Here is an 18962-nt window from a genome sequence, read left to right as displayed (position 1 = left end):
TTCTTAAGAGCCAGTTGAAATACTTGCATGAGTCTTAAATTGCTCATTTATTAATTTTTCCACCATCTTATATCCTTGTCCAATAATTTTATCTTTTTAGGACTTGTTGTTCTCCAACCCTGGCTGTTGTTTAACAATGATATAACCTCTAAGGGAGATGCCAATTTTTCAGGGCTTTTGGTGTAGCCGGCAGTTATTCATATAAGAAATGACAGATATCCAGTCTAGGACTTTTGCTCTTGATTGTTAACAGACTTGTGACACCAGAATGAAGTCGGAGTAGAGGGACAGCATCTACGACCAGGTTTTTTATTTAGGCAGAAAAGTTAGACCACAGCAGAAGGGTTTTAGGATTGCAATACGACCATTTGTCAATTTATTTTGATCTCCGCAGAAAAGGGCGGATCACAGACTTTAAGAAACATGAGCACGTTATCCATCCATATTCTGCGTTCAGAAGGGTCAATACAGAATGGTCATGCTTGTTCCCTTGTAATGTATCAAAACACCAATAAGGAGTCCACTTATTTCATGTTTTAGGTCATCTAAATAGTAAAACTTGAACAAACTAAATCATTTGATTCTAAAATAACCTCCTTTTTCAGTCTGCTAGATGGTGATAATGTGTTGGTTGAAAAAAGCTAATTAATGACATCATATCACAACATATGTCACCACATTTATACAAAATGTAAAAATACATCATAACATTGTATATTGACTTTAGTATCATGATAATATCGTGTCGTTGAGCCTCTGCTGATTCTGCCCCATATATATATCTATATATATATAGATATATATATATATCTATATATATATAGATATATATATATATCTATATATATATAGATATATATATATATCTATATATATATAGATATATATATACTGTATATGGTAATACTTGTGGGTTTGTTTCATTCAATGTCTTAGTTGAACGTTGGTTCACTCCCTGGATGTTCAGTGCTTCTCTGCACTGAAGCATGATGACTTTGTTATTGGCCTGGAGGAGAGAGGACTCAAAGGGGTGAGGAAAAGGGCAGAAAGGAAAGAAGGGAAAAGGGGGAAGGTGGAGGAGGTGGTGGTGTGGGAATGAAGAGACCACAGGGATGAGGTTTCACGCCTTCGAGGAGGAAGACCGGGGAAGGAAATAAATGAGAAAAAGGTGGTGATGGAGGAGAGGAGAGGAGGACTTGCCCTCTCTCTGTTGTCCTCTGGGCTTTGGCTGGATTGCTTTCTCTCTGACTTGGAAGAGGAGATGGGAAAGGATGGAGAACTTGGCCACAGCCGAAGGAGTGAAAGGGGGGCCAGTAAGGAGACAAGATACTCGGTTGATAATTTTGCACCTCGATTCACACCTTCAGCATTCTCTCAGAGGGCTGCAAACCTGGCCAGATGATAGTGCTATCACCTTAGATCAGACCCCGAGATCACAGAAACTTCTCTGCCATCTAAAGGACTTTGCTCTCTCTCTCTCTTTCTCTCTCTCTCTCTCTCTCTCTCTCTCTCTCTCTCTCTCTCTCTCTCTCTCTCTCTCTTTCTCTCTCTCTCTTTCTCTCTCTGTCGCTCGCTTTCTCGTCCTATCACAGGCGGTTGCCCCTTCTTGTCCAAAAAAATGTGCCAAATGTAATAAACGTGTGATAGTACTTGGCTCAACTCGTCCGGACCTGGCACCAAAGCAGCCCAAAGGAAATTATGTTTCCGAGTTAAATTGGTTTCCTGGCATGTGATAAGTTAGGGTGAATTTTAAATCCGTGACCTCATGAAAATATGTCAATCTTCCAGGTGCTATCATCTCCTCCAATTCCGTCACCTCTCTCCCTCTCTCTGCCTCTTTGCCCCTGTGTCTTTTCTTCTGGCTAAAAAAGTAAAAGATAGCAGGTGTGGGACACCTTTGCACCCTTACCAATTACTGCACCAGTGTATAATCCTCCCAAACGTCACCTCTCTCTTCCCACTCAATCCTTCTCCCTACCTGCTGCTCTCACTCTCTCACCTCCACCCACACCTTTTCTTTCTTTTTTTTCATCTCTTTCCTTCATCCCCGAAGCCCCGTTCGGCTCTGTGGCTCGCCAATTACAGCAGCGGCAGTGGGCAGCTAGCTCCAGTAACTCCCACAGGCAGTCTCCATGCATGCAGGAGGCATGCAGCTGAGTAACACGACACAGGGTGTTCTCCCAAAGCCGGCCCACCACCTGAGGGTGTCTGATAGGCAGGCTCCGCTGCAAACTCCGTGTTACTGGTTGTACATGGCTAACCATTCACTGCAGCTCATTCTCATTCACCTGCCTGACACTTATTCGAACAAGTGAACATCCTGAAAGGGTTGCAGACAGGAAGACAAGTCGAGGTATGACTGCAGAGAGCAGAGGGATTTTGGTTTGAAAGTGTTAATGCTAATGTAGCAGTCTGTGAGTAATTCTGGATGTGAAATGGAGAAATGTGAGCTTTTGAGAGGATAGAGTTTACCAGAATGCAAAGACTAGTGTGTGGTGATCTGAATCGATCTCTAGCAAATGATTCAGCAACTTTTCAGTTTAACATCTCAGCCTTCCCTCTTATGATGTCATTTGACACTTCCTGATTCTCTAATGTGAGCATCAGCTTCCTTTTTCACTATTTTTCATGACTGTGAACTGATTTTATTACTCTTATTATTACTGTGTGTTACTGCATCGCTGATAAGACAACTCTAGACATTTGAAGACAACAATAGGGGTCTAGGAAAGTGTAATCTATGTTTCTTTTCTTCCGCTTTCAGCCTCTCTTTAATCATCTTTTCATTGGTATTAAAAGCATCAAATTATAGTTTGTAGTACATTGGAACATTGTCTACTAATGTTTCAGCAGTGCATTAGCTGTAAGCAGGATAACTGTCCATGTGAAGAAGAAAAAAGTTGTGAGATAAACAAGGCTGATCTGGTAGAAATTGTACAGCAAAGACTTATTTGATGGTTTTTCAAAAGCAGTGTTTGCATGTTTGCAGTGAAACCCTAACCAAAGTCATTGGTATAATTATCTAGATGACAGTAAAATATATTTTTTTGAAACTAATTACTAAGAACTAAGAAAGAAGACTAAAGTTTATCTTAAGGGCAGTGTTTAAGGCCACAAATCTATGATCTAAAATTATTATTATTATTTTTACAGTGTAACAGCGACCGTCTGAGTGCCTGCCAGCTCTCTATTTCCTCTTATCTGATGCATAGAAATCCAAGACACTTTAGCTCAGCTGCTGAAGTGTTTTGTAATCTGTGTTTTTGTGTCAAATAAAAGAAGATTCTTATCGTCCAAATATTAGCGCCAGAGATTATTGAACAGTATTCTGTGATAATGGGAAAACAGAAGGCCAAGAATAAATTGAATTCTGTCATGGAACGATAAGACCAATGAAAAACAGTCCTTGTGAAATACAGTGAATAAAAAAAAATCCCAGTCTGCCTTTTCTCTGCATCAACTCATCACCAGCGATATTCCTCTGGTCGTCGCAGGGATTTATAAATAAAAAGGGGAAAGGATGTTTCGTTTTATTTGTGTGTCAGTCTCCTCCTACATCTAATCACCTTCTACGCCTTATGTCAGATAGAGAGGGAGCCCCTGGGAAGGCGTTGCAGGGACCTGACATTAAACAAAAATGAATCCTGACGTGCACAGCTAGAGGCGAGGCAGCAGCAGTTGGGGGAAATAGGACCAAACCCACCCATTCATCATCAGTGACATGTGCCGAGGCCTGGTCAACATGCCAAGAGTTCAGTGCATGCAAAGATATGCTTCCCTCTTCCCTCAGCCAATCAGTTGCTGTCTCCTCAGCAGCCAATCAGGAGTGGGGAGCTGTGCAGGAGATGTCGTGGAGGGACTGTGACAAAGTCGCAGCCTCTGAGGCGAGGCGGCATTAAAATTCATACAGAGCTGAAGCACCAGACTGAATGCTGATCATGCCACAGGTTCTCTCCTGCAAAACCACAGAAGAAGAACATTTGAAATAGGTGTGCCTGCATGTAACCATAAAAGCGCATCATGTGTGTTACCAGCAGCAGAGAAGAAGAAAAAAGAGAGAAAGAAAAGGGAGAGTGGGAGACAGAGAGAGAAAAGCAGAGCAGAGCGTGAGATCCCATTATACAAGGCTGTTGTGTCTCTGATGTGGAGCTGAAGCCATGATGGAGAGAGAAGAGAGAGAATTTCTATTTCTGACACTGTGTGGGGGCAGATGTGGGCTTGTAACCATATGCTGTTGCTATTTTTTCTTTCTGTACATTATGTATATCACTTGTAAATGCAGGATTTTAAAGGAAAACAAGACTTGCTCACTTCTTCTTGCCTGTGTTCCTTGTTTTAAAAAGACGTCTGCAGAGGACAACACTTTTGTCCTCACTCGCTTCTGGTACTGCAAACGTCTGCAGAGAATTTTGAGAAAATTTGAAATTTCACTGTTAGTTGAAAATGGTAGCTAACCTGCTTAAGCATGCACATGGCAAAGTCTTCATTTCAACCCACCCCCTTTCTCTCATGCTGTCTTTTTTTCAGCTGTACGTTGCTGTTGTCCTGATCAGTTCTCTCTTATTTCTTAAAAATGAGATCAAGTGAAGTGAGATTTCCTTTCTAAATAGAGTTAATTAAACAAACAGAAATAGTCACAAATAGAGTGTTAAGAAGAGAGAGTTTCTGTTAATATTGAAAACAAACATTGATATTGATTTTAAAGTAAGGTTACTTGTTATATCGGTATGAGAAGAATGGTCTTTAATGGTGACAGTCAGAGACGTCCAGATGAATGTCTTTGCAGAGGATTTGTATCTAGCTTTAATAATCTTATGTGCTACACGACATCCTGTTCCCCTCTGCGATCTGTTATATATTAAACTGAAAGCTTTTACATGGGGGTCAATTTCTGGGCAAACTATTTTTTTGTTCCAGAATAGGAATGAAAAAAAATGGATATGTTTGGGTCCATGTTAAATCCTGATTTGACTGGAATTTAGATTAAAGTGACCTTAATCCTTCACCTGACTCCTCCCAGTATCCCCCCCCCCCCCCCCACCTCCCTAAAGCTCATAAAGCTTACAGGCAGAATGAAAGAGAGCTGTGGGATTGATTTCCAGACATGAATTGATGTGTCACTGTGGTGACATTCGGAGGAGATGAGAGAATCAGCGAGTGAACTCATGACCTGCATGGATTTGGCAATGCACCAAGGAACAATGGCGGGGAACGCAGCCAGAAAATCCAACTCTGTCTTTTTTTAATTGTTTGTTTCCGACACACTAATTCCATTTAAATTCCTCACAAAGCATTTCTCACTGGATACAAATGAAATGTCTCTGCATGCGCGAATACTCACTGTTTACTCCTCTGTGAGGAACAGCCAAATGATGCTCTGTATTCACTGTCATACATGAAGTAGCTGTGGGTATGTTTTGTATGAAAGACCTCACTTTCTCAGCAGCACTCGAGTAGTTTCATATTTCACGTGTCCCTACTTCCACATGAAATGGCTGAAATCCAGTCAGGCTAAGATTAATTGGCCGAAGCCGTTCTGCTGCTAGTGTACAACACCATGAGTGGGGTCTGAGCCAAACATATGCGTCGTCACATATTAAATATACACACACATAAATACACACAAAGTCAACAAGTGTCTCTGAGCCTCTGTTGAGTCAGCTCCTCAAGAATCAACATCCAGCACGTTGGCTATTTCCCCTTTAAGTGACTCCTCAGAGAGAAGTAACAGAATGGCACTCAGTAAAGAGAGAGAGAGAGAGAGAACGGTGACTGTCGCCACCTAACCACTGTACAAGGAGGATCAATAAAACAAAGTCAAATAGTTCTCAGAGTAATCCTCTGAGCCTCTGTTCAAAGATCTGTTGGAAAACTGTGAATTGTCCGATCAAGAGCAGCGTTAGGGGCCTCCACTCATTTGTAGTAAATCTAACATTTACTCTCAGATACTGACAGTGTCCTCACTCCTGCAGTAGATCATTCTCACAGACATGAGAGATAGTACCTGAGTGGAAGTTTCCAGCCACATTGTAAAGCTTAAGCGTGATTTACAATCGTAATCGGGCCTAATTCTTTCTTCAGACGTCTCATACCAAATTACTTTCTGAGTTATTGTTAAATGTATGCATCTTAAAACCCTAAAATCACCTTATGGTTTATACATTTTGGTTGCAAAAATTCAATTCAAAAGTCAATAAACGTCTGTCCATATTATCTATATTCAAATTAAATCCATCTAAACCTCCATGTTATTTTTAATTTGTCCTCTAATTGAATCCTAAAGTATATGCGGTTGGATGACAGGAAATTAAACAAAGACTATTTTGGTCAATGTACTGTATATAAATTGTTTTTTTGGGTATGTATTGCTCCTACTTCTCTCTTTGTCTAATAAAGTAGTAAAAATAATTAGTGTTACGTTTTAGACTATAAACAGAGAAAAGTAGAAAATCCTCAAAATTCCAAATGCTGAAACCACAAAACAATTTGAATTTTTCTCCTTAAATTGATTCATTCCAATGGGTGACTACAATTTCAACAAACATTAAAAGAAAATATTTTTGTTTAGCGTCAATGGATATGTTGGAACCCAATCCGCTGCATGATTTGGAAGACAAATTATTTGGGAGCTGAAGTTAAATTGAGTTGACTTTGGCAGGAGATCAGAGGAGTACATCTACACAGCATTAAAAATAATCTCCTGCATCTCCTGCATAGTACATTAAATGAGTTCATATAGTAAAACACATCCTATCATTTCCCTCCTTGGCTTGACACCAACTAAAGCGAGGTACTTCAGCTACAAACGAGATACCTTTGAGAACATCAGACAGTTCTACAGAGACAGAATTAGTACAATAAATTGAGTTTGTGTTGTAAAAAATATCTTATTATTTCCCTTTTTGGCATGACACCAGCTGAACAGATGTACCTCAAGTTTCAGCATCTTCCCATCAAACTTTAACTGCTCTAGGTTGAGGAGAGGAGAAGTGAAGACAGTGTTTTTGTTTTGCAGAGGATTTAGAAGAAGCCGGCATGTTCAGTGAGCAGTAAAGCTCTGGATTTTGACCACAGATAGGAGAGGCTTTGATAGTGAGAGCCATTGTTGGAGCGATCCCCTCAGATTGAAGGAGGATAAGCTGCTCGGGGGACGCGGCCAGAGCTGAAATCTTTTAGGCACTGTCATTTCTCCAAAAAGAGGGGATCCATCATCCCTTTGATGATGGAGTTTTAATTATTAGACGATGGGAAGAAATGGGCCATGGAGAGATAAGTGATGGGAGAGAGGAGTTTGTCTTTCGGGCATTAGCCCTGCAGATATACAAATGTGTGAAGGAGTGTGTGTGTTCTCAATAAGATCACGTATCACTTTGATCCTTCAAGAAGTGCTCTGTGTGTGCGGAAGAGTATGTTAATGTTTGTACTTTGATCTTTCCAGCACTCATTCACTATTTCTCACATGATGAACACTATCGGGTGATCTATAGTAAGTAGTATTAAATCGAGATGTCAGACATTTATGAATTATTTGTATGGTATCTTTTGTTAGAAACAATGGAGGACTGGTTTAGTTTAGGCATAATTTATATTTACAGATTAGGGATTGGGTCTTCTTGGTCTAAAGTCTTTTATCACTAACCGCTGTCTACTCAGGAAGCCACTAAAAGTTGGCCTTTGATTCCAGCACTAACATTGTCATCAGATGATTGCTAATAGATTCTTAGATTGGTTCAGGAACAGCACTGATGTCCTGTGTTCATTAGCTGATTAACATCTACTGTTTCGATCATGGCTTCACCGCCACTTGTGAATATAACACCTGACTTGCATTGGCCAATCACACAATAATTCATTAAGGATGCACCTATCTGACTTTTCCAATCACTACATGGGCTGTTGGAATTGTTCAAAACACTTCTGTTATAATCAGTCTCTTAAGTGTTTCTCAATAATAACTTTAAAGACACAGCAAGAAGCCTTAGAACTTGATTACCTCCAAAAAGCTGCCACTTAGGCTCCCTTCTTCTTGCTTCAAGTAAAATGGCTACCAAGTGCAACATTGGTGTATAACATACCAAAGGCACAAACATGTAACCGTATTATTGGTAAATGGTAAATGGACTTGAGCTGGTATAGCGTCGCATTTGACACCCATTCACACGCTGATGGCAGAGGCTGCAAAGTAAAGTGTCCATCAGCATTAACGAATCCATTCATACACATTCACATTATTTGGGGTTAAGTGTCTTGCCCAAGGACACATCGGGTGTAACTGTGTGAGCTGGGGATCGAACCCCCGACCTTCCAAGTTGATAGACGACCGACAATACCACTGAGCACAGCCGCCCCACTGGGCTGAATATATTGGTAGAGGATCTACCATTCTCTCCCACTGACACCCATACCTGTTCCAGCTATTTCAAATTGTTGAGTTGTATTGTAAAGCACGGCTATTATAACCTGTAACATTTTACTCTGTTCATTATAATTTTCTGCTGTGACAGCACTCACACACGAGGCTACATTAATAAAAAAAATGACAAATTTCAAAGTCTCAACAAGTGGAAGTGTAATTGACTTCATTTTGTTCTGCAGTTCAACAGTTCTGCACTTTCTTTATCCTGTAATCTGGTGCAATGGTTGTTGTCTTTCATCTAAGGGTGTTTAATATGTGAAACCTTTACCAGCTTTCTAGTTAGGCTGTTGAAAATGAAGTTTTTTTTCCTACCAACAGTCCTAAACCCAAAGATCTCTGTGTGTTTGTGTGTTCACATACATACACTAGCACATTCTGTAGCCTATAGATGCTTATCCCATATGCCCTGTATTACAAGCCTGATATTATTTGTTTCCGAGTAGAATTAAATTGCTCGAGTTTGTTTTTATTATGATCAGATTATGGCCGTATGGTGTATTGTACTGTTTGTGCAGTGGATTTTATGGTGGTTTTATGTTCCGAGCTCTGGACCAAACACATTTCCCTGCGCAGGATAATAAAGTTAATCTGAATCTGTTTCCACAGGGGCGTGTAAAACTGTTATATATCACAGGCGCATATTATCCTCACTCGGCCTAAAGAGGTAAAAAAAACAAAGAACTATATAATCCAGGTGTTCTTAAACGCTCTGCAGGAGGCTTTAACCTTCCCTGTTGGCCGTTGTGTAGCCTATGTTTAAAGCTGCAGGTCCAATTAAACTGGACCTTAAGAGAAGCAGAAGCTTTTACAATCTGAGACAGAAGTGTGTCTCCCTCTTTTCCGTCCCAACTCTCCCTCTGCAGGATCCCATTTCAACCCCGGCTGCCACGTCTTTGTCCGTCTGACCGCGTATCTCTCTCCCTGTCACTTTTTGCTCTCGCCCCATCCATCTGTGTCTCTCTCCATCCTCTCCTCCGCACTCTCATTCTCTTTCTGTCCATCTCTTTGTATTAACATCCCCTCAGCATGCGTTTTCTCCCCATTCTTTTCATGCTTTTTAGTGCACTGCATTTTCATGCATGCCCCTTTTTTTCTCAGCTTCCCTGTCAGAGTGGCCCTCTTGCTCTGTCTGTGTAGAACAGTGTGGCGGCTGTAAGCGGTGCCCCGACGTCATGGCACATGGCTGCAGCATCCTTGCTATAAATAAACCGGCCTCGTGGTGCTCGGTCCAAGGCAGGACAGAGAGCCAGAGGGAGAGCAATCTGCTGTCTCCCTCAAGAGATACTTGAAGGGGGAAGGTGTAAATTTTACTGCTCCACTTGGTTAATAAAGTGATTCTGAATTTATCGTGATTCTAGTAGAAAGCAAACATCATGACAAGTACGAGGATAATCAAAGATAAAAAGCTGAAAACAAGAAGCTGTTAAATAACAATATTACAACCTCCTTAATTTACTTTGTTATATTAAGTCAGACTCAAATATGTTTTTGTATTCTGTGGGATCTGGTTTCACTAACTTGTGTTTAAGAAAAATAAATGTAAGCTAAAGCTCAAAGGACACATTGTAGGGTTAGGGTTATGTGTGAGCAGACTAATTACAGTATTTGTAGCATTCATGTAAGTGTAGTTATAGATCTGTTATTTGGTCTTACCTTCCTGCGTTTAGAAACCTTGTATCAGCAGGACTTTCCATGTACCCACAGAGACTCCACAGGTTTCTAATGAAGACACAAAATTAAGCTGATGTAACTCTAGCAGCATCAGTTCTAACCTGTTAAAAACAACTTAAAGTTAAAACATCCAAAAATTGGAGCCTCTATTACTCCTTGAAATTAAGCTAAAACTAATTGTGACCATTATGCAGAACTTTCTGTAAATAAACTTGAAGTAGTTAGTTAGCGGGAGGGCTAATATTACCTTCACCACGGAGTCAGTGTTTCCTGTGCTCTTATATCATGACACTTGGTGGAAGGGTGATGCATGGGCAAAGGAAGAAACTATTACATGTTGGACTACCTCAGACTCACACAGAAGCATTAATATTGAGGCCAACTCCCAAACAATGAATCAGTGTCTCCAGGCTGAATGTACAGTGCCCATAACAACTGGTTTGGATACAAGCTGTCAGTTTAAGAACACTTATTTGTACATACTTAAATGTGCATACAAACATATATGTGTTATGCCTGTGAAATATCTTTAGTATAAAGACATAAAAATGTACAGATGATATGATGATGCTTCCATATTTGGACATAATACTTTTTATCTGGACATATGGTGGTTAGACTCGCAGATTTGCATACAACAGATGTAGCTCTATTAGCATTGTCAGATTTATGCCATTTCTGAGTGTCTTTCTAGCTACAAAAAAAAATCTGAGCAGTAAACAGTCCGCTCATTCTCTTCTCTCTCTTACTTTGTCCTCATGGTTCTAGTTGTTGGTTTTGCTTCTTTTACTCGTTGAGGCCTTGAGGTGCTGAAAAAACAACTGGTTGGCCTTCTAGGGAAAACCCTGAAGGACAAATATGAACATGTTTGTTGTCTTTTTAAGTTTTACTGCACACGGTTTGATTGGAAAAGTCGCTGGGAAAATGTATTGGCTAACTGCTTGTGTTGTTTGAGATCCAATTTTGAACCCTCTATTGGGAATCGATGGGCTTGTCAATGGCCTAGTAGAATAACCAATCGATGCATCTTCCCAGAACTCGACCTCCCGATCATGCGTGTTTCTTAAAGATCTGTTTGTGTTAGAGCTTTGCTTTGTGCCTTCCACAGTGAACTTGCAGGCAGATGCTGCTCTGTAGAGTCATGATGCCTAAAGCCAGCTGTCACCTTCATAACATCACACTCTTTCTACCGTTGTGGGTTTGCAGGGAGGGGAAAAAAGCTGCAGGAAAATGGTTGAATAATTCTTATATTTTCTCTTTACAAGCGAAAGAAATTTGTGATGTCGTTGTTTGTCAGCGTAGCTAAAAAACTGATTGAGATGTTCCAGTTTGTGCTCCCCCTGTGGCCATATGGAAAATATAGCTCTGCAGTCTGCACATATTGTGAATGCACGCTCCATTAGTTGTGGTTCTGTTCCTCTAGGTTTGTGACTGTGGGCGCTTTGTGGTGATTGTACGACTCTCCTCCTCTCCTGGAAAACATCCTGATGTTTAAGGATGTTTTCTTTCTGGTTTTTTTTTCTTAAAAAACAAGTTGACGAATAAATGATGTTCTTGCAAGTGTGTTTTTTTTATGTCATGCTTTATTTCAGTCTAAAGGTGTGTGTCTGTTTCTCACAGGTGACAGTAACCCCAAGGAGAGCAGCCCCTTCATCAACAGCAGTGATGCTGCTGCAGAGAAGAGCCAGCAGTATGACGGCAAGAACATGGCCTTGTTCGAGGTACGGCCCAGTGTTATACACACACACACACACACACACACACACACACACACACACACACACACACACACACCACACACATACACACACACACACACACACACACACACACACACACACACCACACACACACACACACACACACACACACACACACACACACACACACACACACACCACACACACATACACACACACACACACACACACACACACACACGTGCGCGCGTATTTGTTAACGCACACAATTAGGCATGATCAGAAGAAGCAGGATACTCTCGCTCTCACCATTTCGGTGATTGAATAGGGGCTGTGACATCGATTAATGATGGTAATTACTGTGTGAAGGGCATGTGGGAACTTCAGGTTACGGCAAGAAAATCTCACACTGCTACAGGAAGGGAGTCCAACGAGGCAATTTGCCACAGCTCTGCACAACGGTATTTACATTGTGCTCTCAGCGGGATTTCTAAACTAAACAAGAGAAAGAAAACAAAATGGGAAAATGAACAATGTACTGTGTAGGCACTTTCTTTGTTCTCAGTTGGGTTTGCATTTTTGCAGGAGATGTGTAGCACAGAAGAAGGGTCACATACTGTGATCTGTTGACACTCTTGCCACACTACCACATCTGTATTATATATGAGGTTTTGCTCACAGTCTTTAAAGTGTTTTAATTTTCTTTCAGACCTCAGTTCAAAGATACTGACTCCTGCCTTCTTGTCTGTTTTTGTGTCTCTGCAGGAGGAGATGGACACCAGCCCCATGGTGTCGTCTCTCCTCAGCAGCCTCGCCAACTACTCCAACCTGCCCCAAGGAAGTAAGGAGCACGAGGAGGCCGAGAACAACGAGGCTGAGACGTCGCGCAAGAAACCCGTCAAGGTATGTTTCTATATCCATGTAAAAATACAGACTAAAAGATACTGTGCACAAAACATTAATAAAGTGGAGATGAGACCATTTGACTCATTATAGCGTACATTAACTGCAGGGAGAGGAGAGGAGAGCAAGCAGGGGAAATTTGTCTTTGTATTTTCATTTATAACACAAGGTAACAAACACATGTACACAGGTCAAACAAAACAACATCCACATAATGAAAAGAGACATAAAAGAGCTACATCAATGAAGGGCACCAGGCAACAGGTTCTTAATGGTGAATATTGAAGGGTTGTTAAGTAGTAATATAAAGTGCTATGGGCAGACTATTGTTGCAGGCTCAAATGTCCTTAGTAATCAAGATATTTTTTATCCATATATGTTGCGGCCTCTGCAGAAATCAAACACATACTGTATGGCTTGAGAGAAAAGGACACCAAAAGACATATTGGACTTCACACAGTTCACTTAAAGTTTTTCATCACTGAGCTTTATGTAACGTAAATATTTCCCTCCAAAGTAATCAAAGATGAACAATACAACAAATGAAACAAAAGGGACCAGTGACCCCGGCCAAAAAGAACAAAAGACTCAAAACCGTCGAGCCAACCTCGCAATGGTATGTCCCTCTGCGCACCTCCCCCTAAACCTACCTAAAAAAATGAACCTACAGAAAAATAAGAAAACTGAAATTAGGATTACTGGGTATCTCCAGTCCAAAATAACAAAATCCAGCAATCTAAACATGCAGGAGTTTAACAATGTCTAATTTGGTAAAAATGAGGAAAAAAAACATGGGATAGCAAAGAGCTCCTCAGCTATTACTGATCAGTTTGGAGTCAAGATGGATATAGAAACAGTGTGTGACAGTTGTTAAAAATTAGAAGTTTTGTATATTCATATAACAAGTGCAATGAATATGTATTTATCATGAAAACAAAATATTTTATTTAACTCTTAATATCCCAACAAATTTTCCCCCCTTTTGTTTAAAATACCAACATAGATCTAAAATTACACAGAAAAAAAAGATTATAATTGTGAATGCTGTGGCAGATTTTCATAAAGGTATCAGCATTTTATCCACAACGGTTTTTTTAATCAGGTAAATCATATTCTGAACTGGACTGGAGGTCCTAATTTACTTTAAACCACATTGTTCAGTCTCTTTTGTAGCAGCAACACAGACCACTTTCTTGAAGCATCAGTATGTAAAGCTGTGTCAAAATGATATTATCCATATTACTATTGGAAATCAATGAAAACTGCAGCTGATTATCTGACAATTGTGCTGCAGTAAACACAAATACGGTAATGATTTTCTTGGAGGGGGTCATTGTGCCTAATAATTCCAATATTGCATTTGAATGCTGCTGAGGTGTTCATCATCTCTTTATAGCACTTTAATATCATTAAAAAGTTGCTTAAAGGCTGTGTGCTGTTATCAGAAATACATGCTGCAGAGTTTCCATGCTGCTGCAGTACCCAGTGTGACACAGCCAAGATTTATGGCTACAATAAAAAATAATAATGTTCGAATGATGTCTGCAGAAAAAAAGGGGTTTTAGTATGAAAAATGATCCCTTCTAAAACACATCAACTGCATCAGTGTGACGCAGTGTGCAGAGACAAATCACTTTCCTGTGGATTAACACCAGACGACTTGTTCACCTGAAGAACAGTTGTTGAGCTTGTTGCTAAGGCTCGGTCATTAATGTTACTAAATATAGCCTCATACCTTCTGTCAGATTACATCATGAATCCCTACATGCAGAGTTTTTGATTGTTTTGTTAACGCGCTCACTGGGGAGAAAGAGACACTCCACCAGTTTTCGAGCGTGTCAGTCATTCTCTCTTGATATTATAAATCCCCCGGTCGTGTTTCTGGATGGCATCTTAAATGCCACTTACTAATGAGTTCCTTCCACATCATCTTCCCCTGGTATTTTTTTTTTTTTTTTTTACTGCTGGGTGTTGAGATGCCAGCCGGAAAGGAGTTTATTTTTCAAGCTCCTTTTTTTTCTCGCTCTTCTCAGTACTTGATCGACAGACAGGCAGCTACATTATTAATCCTGTGGGGAGATGGTGGTTTTTAGCAGAAAGGCGAGATGTGACATTGCAAAAGCTGAAATGAGAAGACACACCGATAATGGCGATGATAATACAAGTAATGAAAGAAGTCCTCCTAAATGAGTGTGACAGACGGCCAGGAAATGGACTGATTCTCATCTTAACATATAACACGCACTTTGAAAACACTCACGGTTGAGACTATTTGAGGTGAAACACAGAAACAATAAGCTAGAGGACATGATCAAACATTAAGATTCATGGGTACCTAGAGGGTCATTTTTTTTAAGGTCTTATCCCAAGCTGCCATTTTTGACAACTTAAGAGTGATAATAGGCTGCAAATACAGCACAACCTAGAGCCTGAAGTTTAGTTGTTTTTCTACACTGAACTAGGGATGGACATGCAAACTTGATCGCATTATTTTCAACTAAAATCTCTCAACAACTATTGGATTGATTGCCATCAGTTTTTCTGCCCTCACAGAATAAAGCACTCTCACAGTGGGGTGGGGATCCTCAGACTCGTCATCCAGCAGGGAGACATTTGTAATTTTTGTCAAATGTTTTGACAACTTATTGATGGATTACAATGAATTGAGCTTCAGACATTTAGGCCGTTTTGTGCCGTGTCTTTAGTGAGCTCTTTCTCTTTCTCTTTAGTGCCATCATTAAATTCATTTTATTATGTCCAACACCACTTTGTAGTAAAGCTAATGACATTTCCATCAGCCCCAGCTGTTCCTTCTGTACAGGGCTAATTATCCAATGCTGAAATACCAACACTTCAAACCATGGTGAACCTGGTAAACAAACAACAAACTTTCAGCCTCTTGTCATTTTTTAATTTTAGCACTTATCACATTAACATTAGCATTAAGCTCAGGATTAAAAGCCTCACAGTATTGCTGCCATGGCTTAAGACTCTTATCCGTGCTAAAAACTAAACTAATCTATCTCAATGACTAAAGACCAAACAACACTTGCAGAAGAAGCCCCGTCAGCTGCATTTGACGTGATGTGATGAAATCCTCTGGATGACAACAGTTTGACATGAATCCATTCAAGCGTGAAACATGCTGTTAAAGCACAGTAAAAAAGTCATTATCATCAAAGGTCATTTCACTGAAAGGAGCCAAAAACATTATCAAACAACGTTGTTTTTCACTGTTATAGTTGTATATAGCCATCTTGTGGTTGTATTTCTGTCTTATTTGCACAGGTTGTCGGATAATTGCGTCCAGCCAAGTCTGATCCAAATTACTTTTGAAAACATAGACAGCAGGGAGGCCAGTTTAGCTCAGCCAGTAGAGCAGGCACCCCATTAAAAGAGACAAAAAAAGTCTTCAGAGCATCAGCTCCAGGTTCCGCCACTGTCATTTATTCTTGGAACCACTTTCTACTAAGGAAATAGTCCTAATGAAACAGTAGATGGTGAAATCTGCGGAGACCTTTAGACAGACCTGGAGCTACTTTCTATCCTGATTGAACAAATGTGCAGGAGTTGGCTAAACAAAGTCCTCATGGAAGTTTTTCACTGGTCTGAAATGTCTTTGTGGGATATTTTCCCCCATTATCCAAGTCCTCCCAGATGTGAGGTGCATTCGCCTGGCTCTCCTCGGCTCGGCTAACCCTGGGAGCAGGTCTAATCTCCCCCCCGTCACCCAGACCCCTTCAATACTTTAATTAGTCTGCACGCTACACCAGGCTGCTGCTTCTCCAATCAGCAGCCCATTCCACAGGCAATCTCTCCATCGCCATGAGAGGCTTTTCATTAGGGCAGCCTGTGGCGTTTTAAAGCTCACACAGCAACCTCTCTCTCTCTCTCTTCCCCTTTCCCTATTGCCTTCCCTCTCCATTTCTCGCTCCACTCCCTCTCTCCCTTCCTCGCTCTCCATCGCCTTCATCATCATCGGCCCCTCGAGTGAGCAAGCAATTGAGCTGTGAGAGAGGTAGTGCGAGGCAGCAGGCTTTCTTTGTCGCAGTGTGAAAGCCAAGATTAGAGATTTGGCTGGCGTGTGACACGAGGGAGCAGTCTGGAGGTCGCGCAGGTTAAGATGGAAACCAGTCACTGCTAATCTGCCTGCGATTTTCTCGTCCCTGACATTTGAAATGCATCGTAACGAGTTTATTTGCAGAGCACCATTCAAACACAGGGCACTTTAAGTGTTTTACATAATAAGACAGAGAAATTAGAGCAACATTTAAAGCTCCTTAAGCAGGTATCAGCTGTGGATTTAATGACTGCATCAGAAGTAGCATTTTAAGAACCCATGGGGAATTATCACCTGACAGCAGGTTCCCTTTGGTCATTTGAGCATTTTAACATTTATCGGCCCTTCGATTTATTAATTTTTTTGTTAGGAACTTTACTGTTTTTCTTAACTTATCCTTTGACCAAAATGTAACTTGATGTATGGAGGGTAATCCAAGCGGGTGACCTGGGTTCAAGTTGACCCATGGCTCCCTTCCTACACGTCATTCCTCACTCAACAATTTCCGACTCTATCCATTGTCCTCTTAAATAATAAAAGCATTAAACCCTCTAAAATCAAGTCTTGGACTTTACTGTTGACTCAAAGATGGACACATTGTAGCTGTTGAGTTACATAAACTCCACATCTTCCCCTTTATCTAGATTAATCACATTTTAAGGAGGAGGTAGAATGTCAATATGGCATCCACCATCACAAGGCTTCACAAAACCTTTTCAGAAACCAATGGATACATCACTGAGACTGCGTCCATGTTTTCTACAGTCCATTGTCGAGACCGGAACAAAGCTAAAATCAATGTTGTAGAAATATTTATCAGGTGGCCAGAAATATGATTCCAAACAAATGTTTATGTTGTCAGCACAACACGTAGCTTATTAGTCAGTATATAAACTTTATTTATGTAATTGTATGTCAGTGCTGCTAACACTGCCAGTGGCGATTCTAGAGTCTGTTGGGGCCCTAGGCAAAAATCATCGTTCAGCAGAGAGAGTGCTCCCTTAGGGGGGTTTCCTATTGTCATTGCAAAATGTGCACATTTTCTAACGTTGCTTGGGGCCTCCTACTGGTCTGGGGCCCCAAGCTGTTGCCTGCCTTGCCTGTTGACAAGCAGCGCCTCTGAACACTGCCCCCCCCCCCCAACATTGCCTAAAAAAACAATAAATGCGAGTTAAGAAACAGCAAAAAGGAAATTTCAAATAAAGCAAGAATCAAATATACAAAAATTATCTAAACTACATCCAATTGCTGTTACAGTGACACAAGAGGTTGCATTGAAAATGATGAATTTAAGTGCTTTTGTCAAGAGTAAGCATATCAGTCTCACCTAAAAAAAGGGGATTTTTTTTTTCATTAGCTCACAAAGTGATCATGCTGACACGTTTCCAAAAGTTCCGTCTATTAGTGTGCAGCTCAGTCACTTTACTGTGTTTGGTTCCCGAGATCTAAAGGACCTGCCAGGTTTATATTCTTAAAGATCAGAAATGTATTTTTGCTGTGGGTCTTACAGATTTGTAAAGTGAGCAGCCCTTTTCAAATCTGTTATGTAACTAAACTGAAGCCACTGTGGAAGATTAAGAAACAGGAGTTATGTGTTCTGCTCTCCTGTTTCTTATCCTGGCAGCAGTGTCCTCGTTATAGAGCTGAGGTTTAATGATCTATGTAGAAAGTGAAAAAAGAAAAGGGATGTTTGCAGCAGTGCACCCTGAAAAAGATCAAGTCCAAATTAGCTTCCCAAAGTCTTATGTTGGCATTGAACCTCAAAAGTCTGCGTTATATCCTCTAGCTATGCTCTGTTTATCCAACACAAAAAGGCATTGAGTTTTCTGCTCTATAATACCAACAAAATCAAACACATTACAAACCGTAAGCCTCTTGACTTATATTGGAGTCATTTTCTAGATGGATGCACTTAAAGGGAGTTACATACCCTTACTGTGCCTCCTCTTTACAGCATAATGTTCCCTCACATAAATACAGTTTCTCTCCCAGGTGTTTTATGATCCCTGTTCTTAGCTCTGACCTCCCCTCACCCCTAACTCTCTCATTAGACCGTCATCAGATCTGCACTGTCATAAGCAGCCTTGTGGAGGATGCACCCTGATTATGTCATTTCATGTTATATATTACAGCAGGGTGCCCATGAGTCTACAACAGAGCTGAGCAGGGATTACAAAGCGCACATACTGTTTATTTAGCTGTAGACACAAGG

General features: G+C 40.6%; 1 protein-coding gene across 3 annotated transcripts in view; it reads left to right on the top strand.

The window, feature by feature from the left end:
- Nucleotides 1-18962, top strand: part of slc12a5a (solute carrier family 12 member 5a) — a 171113-nt gene that overhangs the window by 106915 nt on the left and 45236 nt on the right. For all 3 annotated transcript variants that reach the window (XM_065954642.1, XM_065954641.1, XM_020629357.2), the window contains exons 2-3: nucleotides 11708-11808; nucleotides 12553-12690. In XM_065954642.1, coding sequence (XP_065810714.1) covers nucleotides 11708-11808; nucleotides 12553-12690 — 239 coding nt within the window. The remainder of the gene's footprint in view (nucleotides 1-11707; nucleotides 11809-12552; nucleotides 12691-18962) is intronic.

This window comes from Labrus bergylta, chromosome 5 (assembly GCF_963930695.1).
Source record: "Labrus bergylta chromosome 5, fLabBer1.1, whole genome shotgun sequence".
Lineage (NCBI taxonomy): Eukaryota > Metazoa > Chordata > Actinopteri > Labriformes > Labridae > Labrus > Labrus bergylta.
The sequence above is the reverse complement of the archived record's forward strand: the minus strand, read 5'-3'. Positions and strand labels throughout refer to the sequence as shown.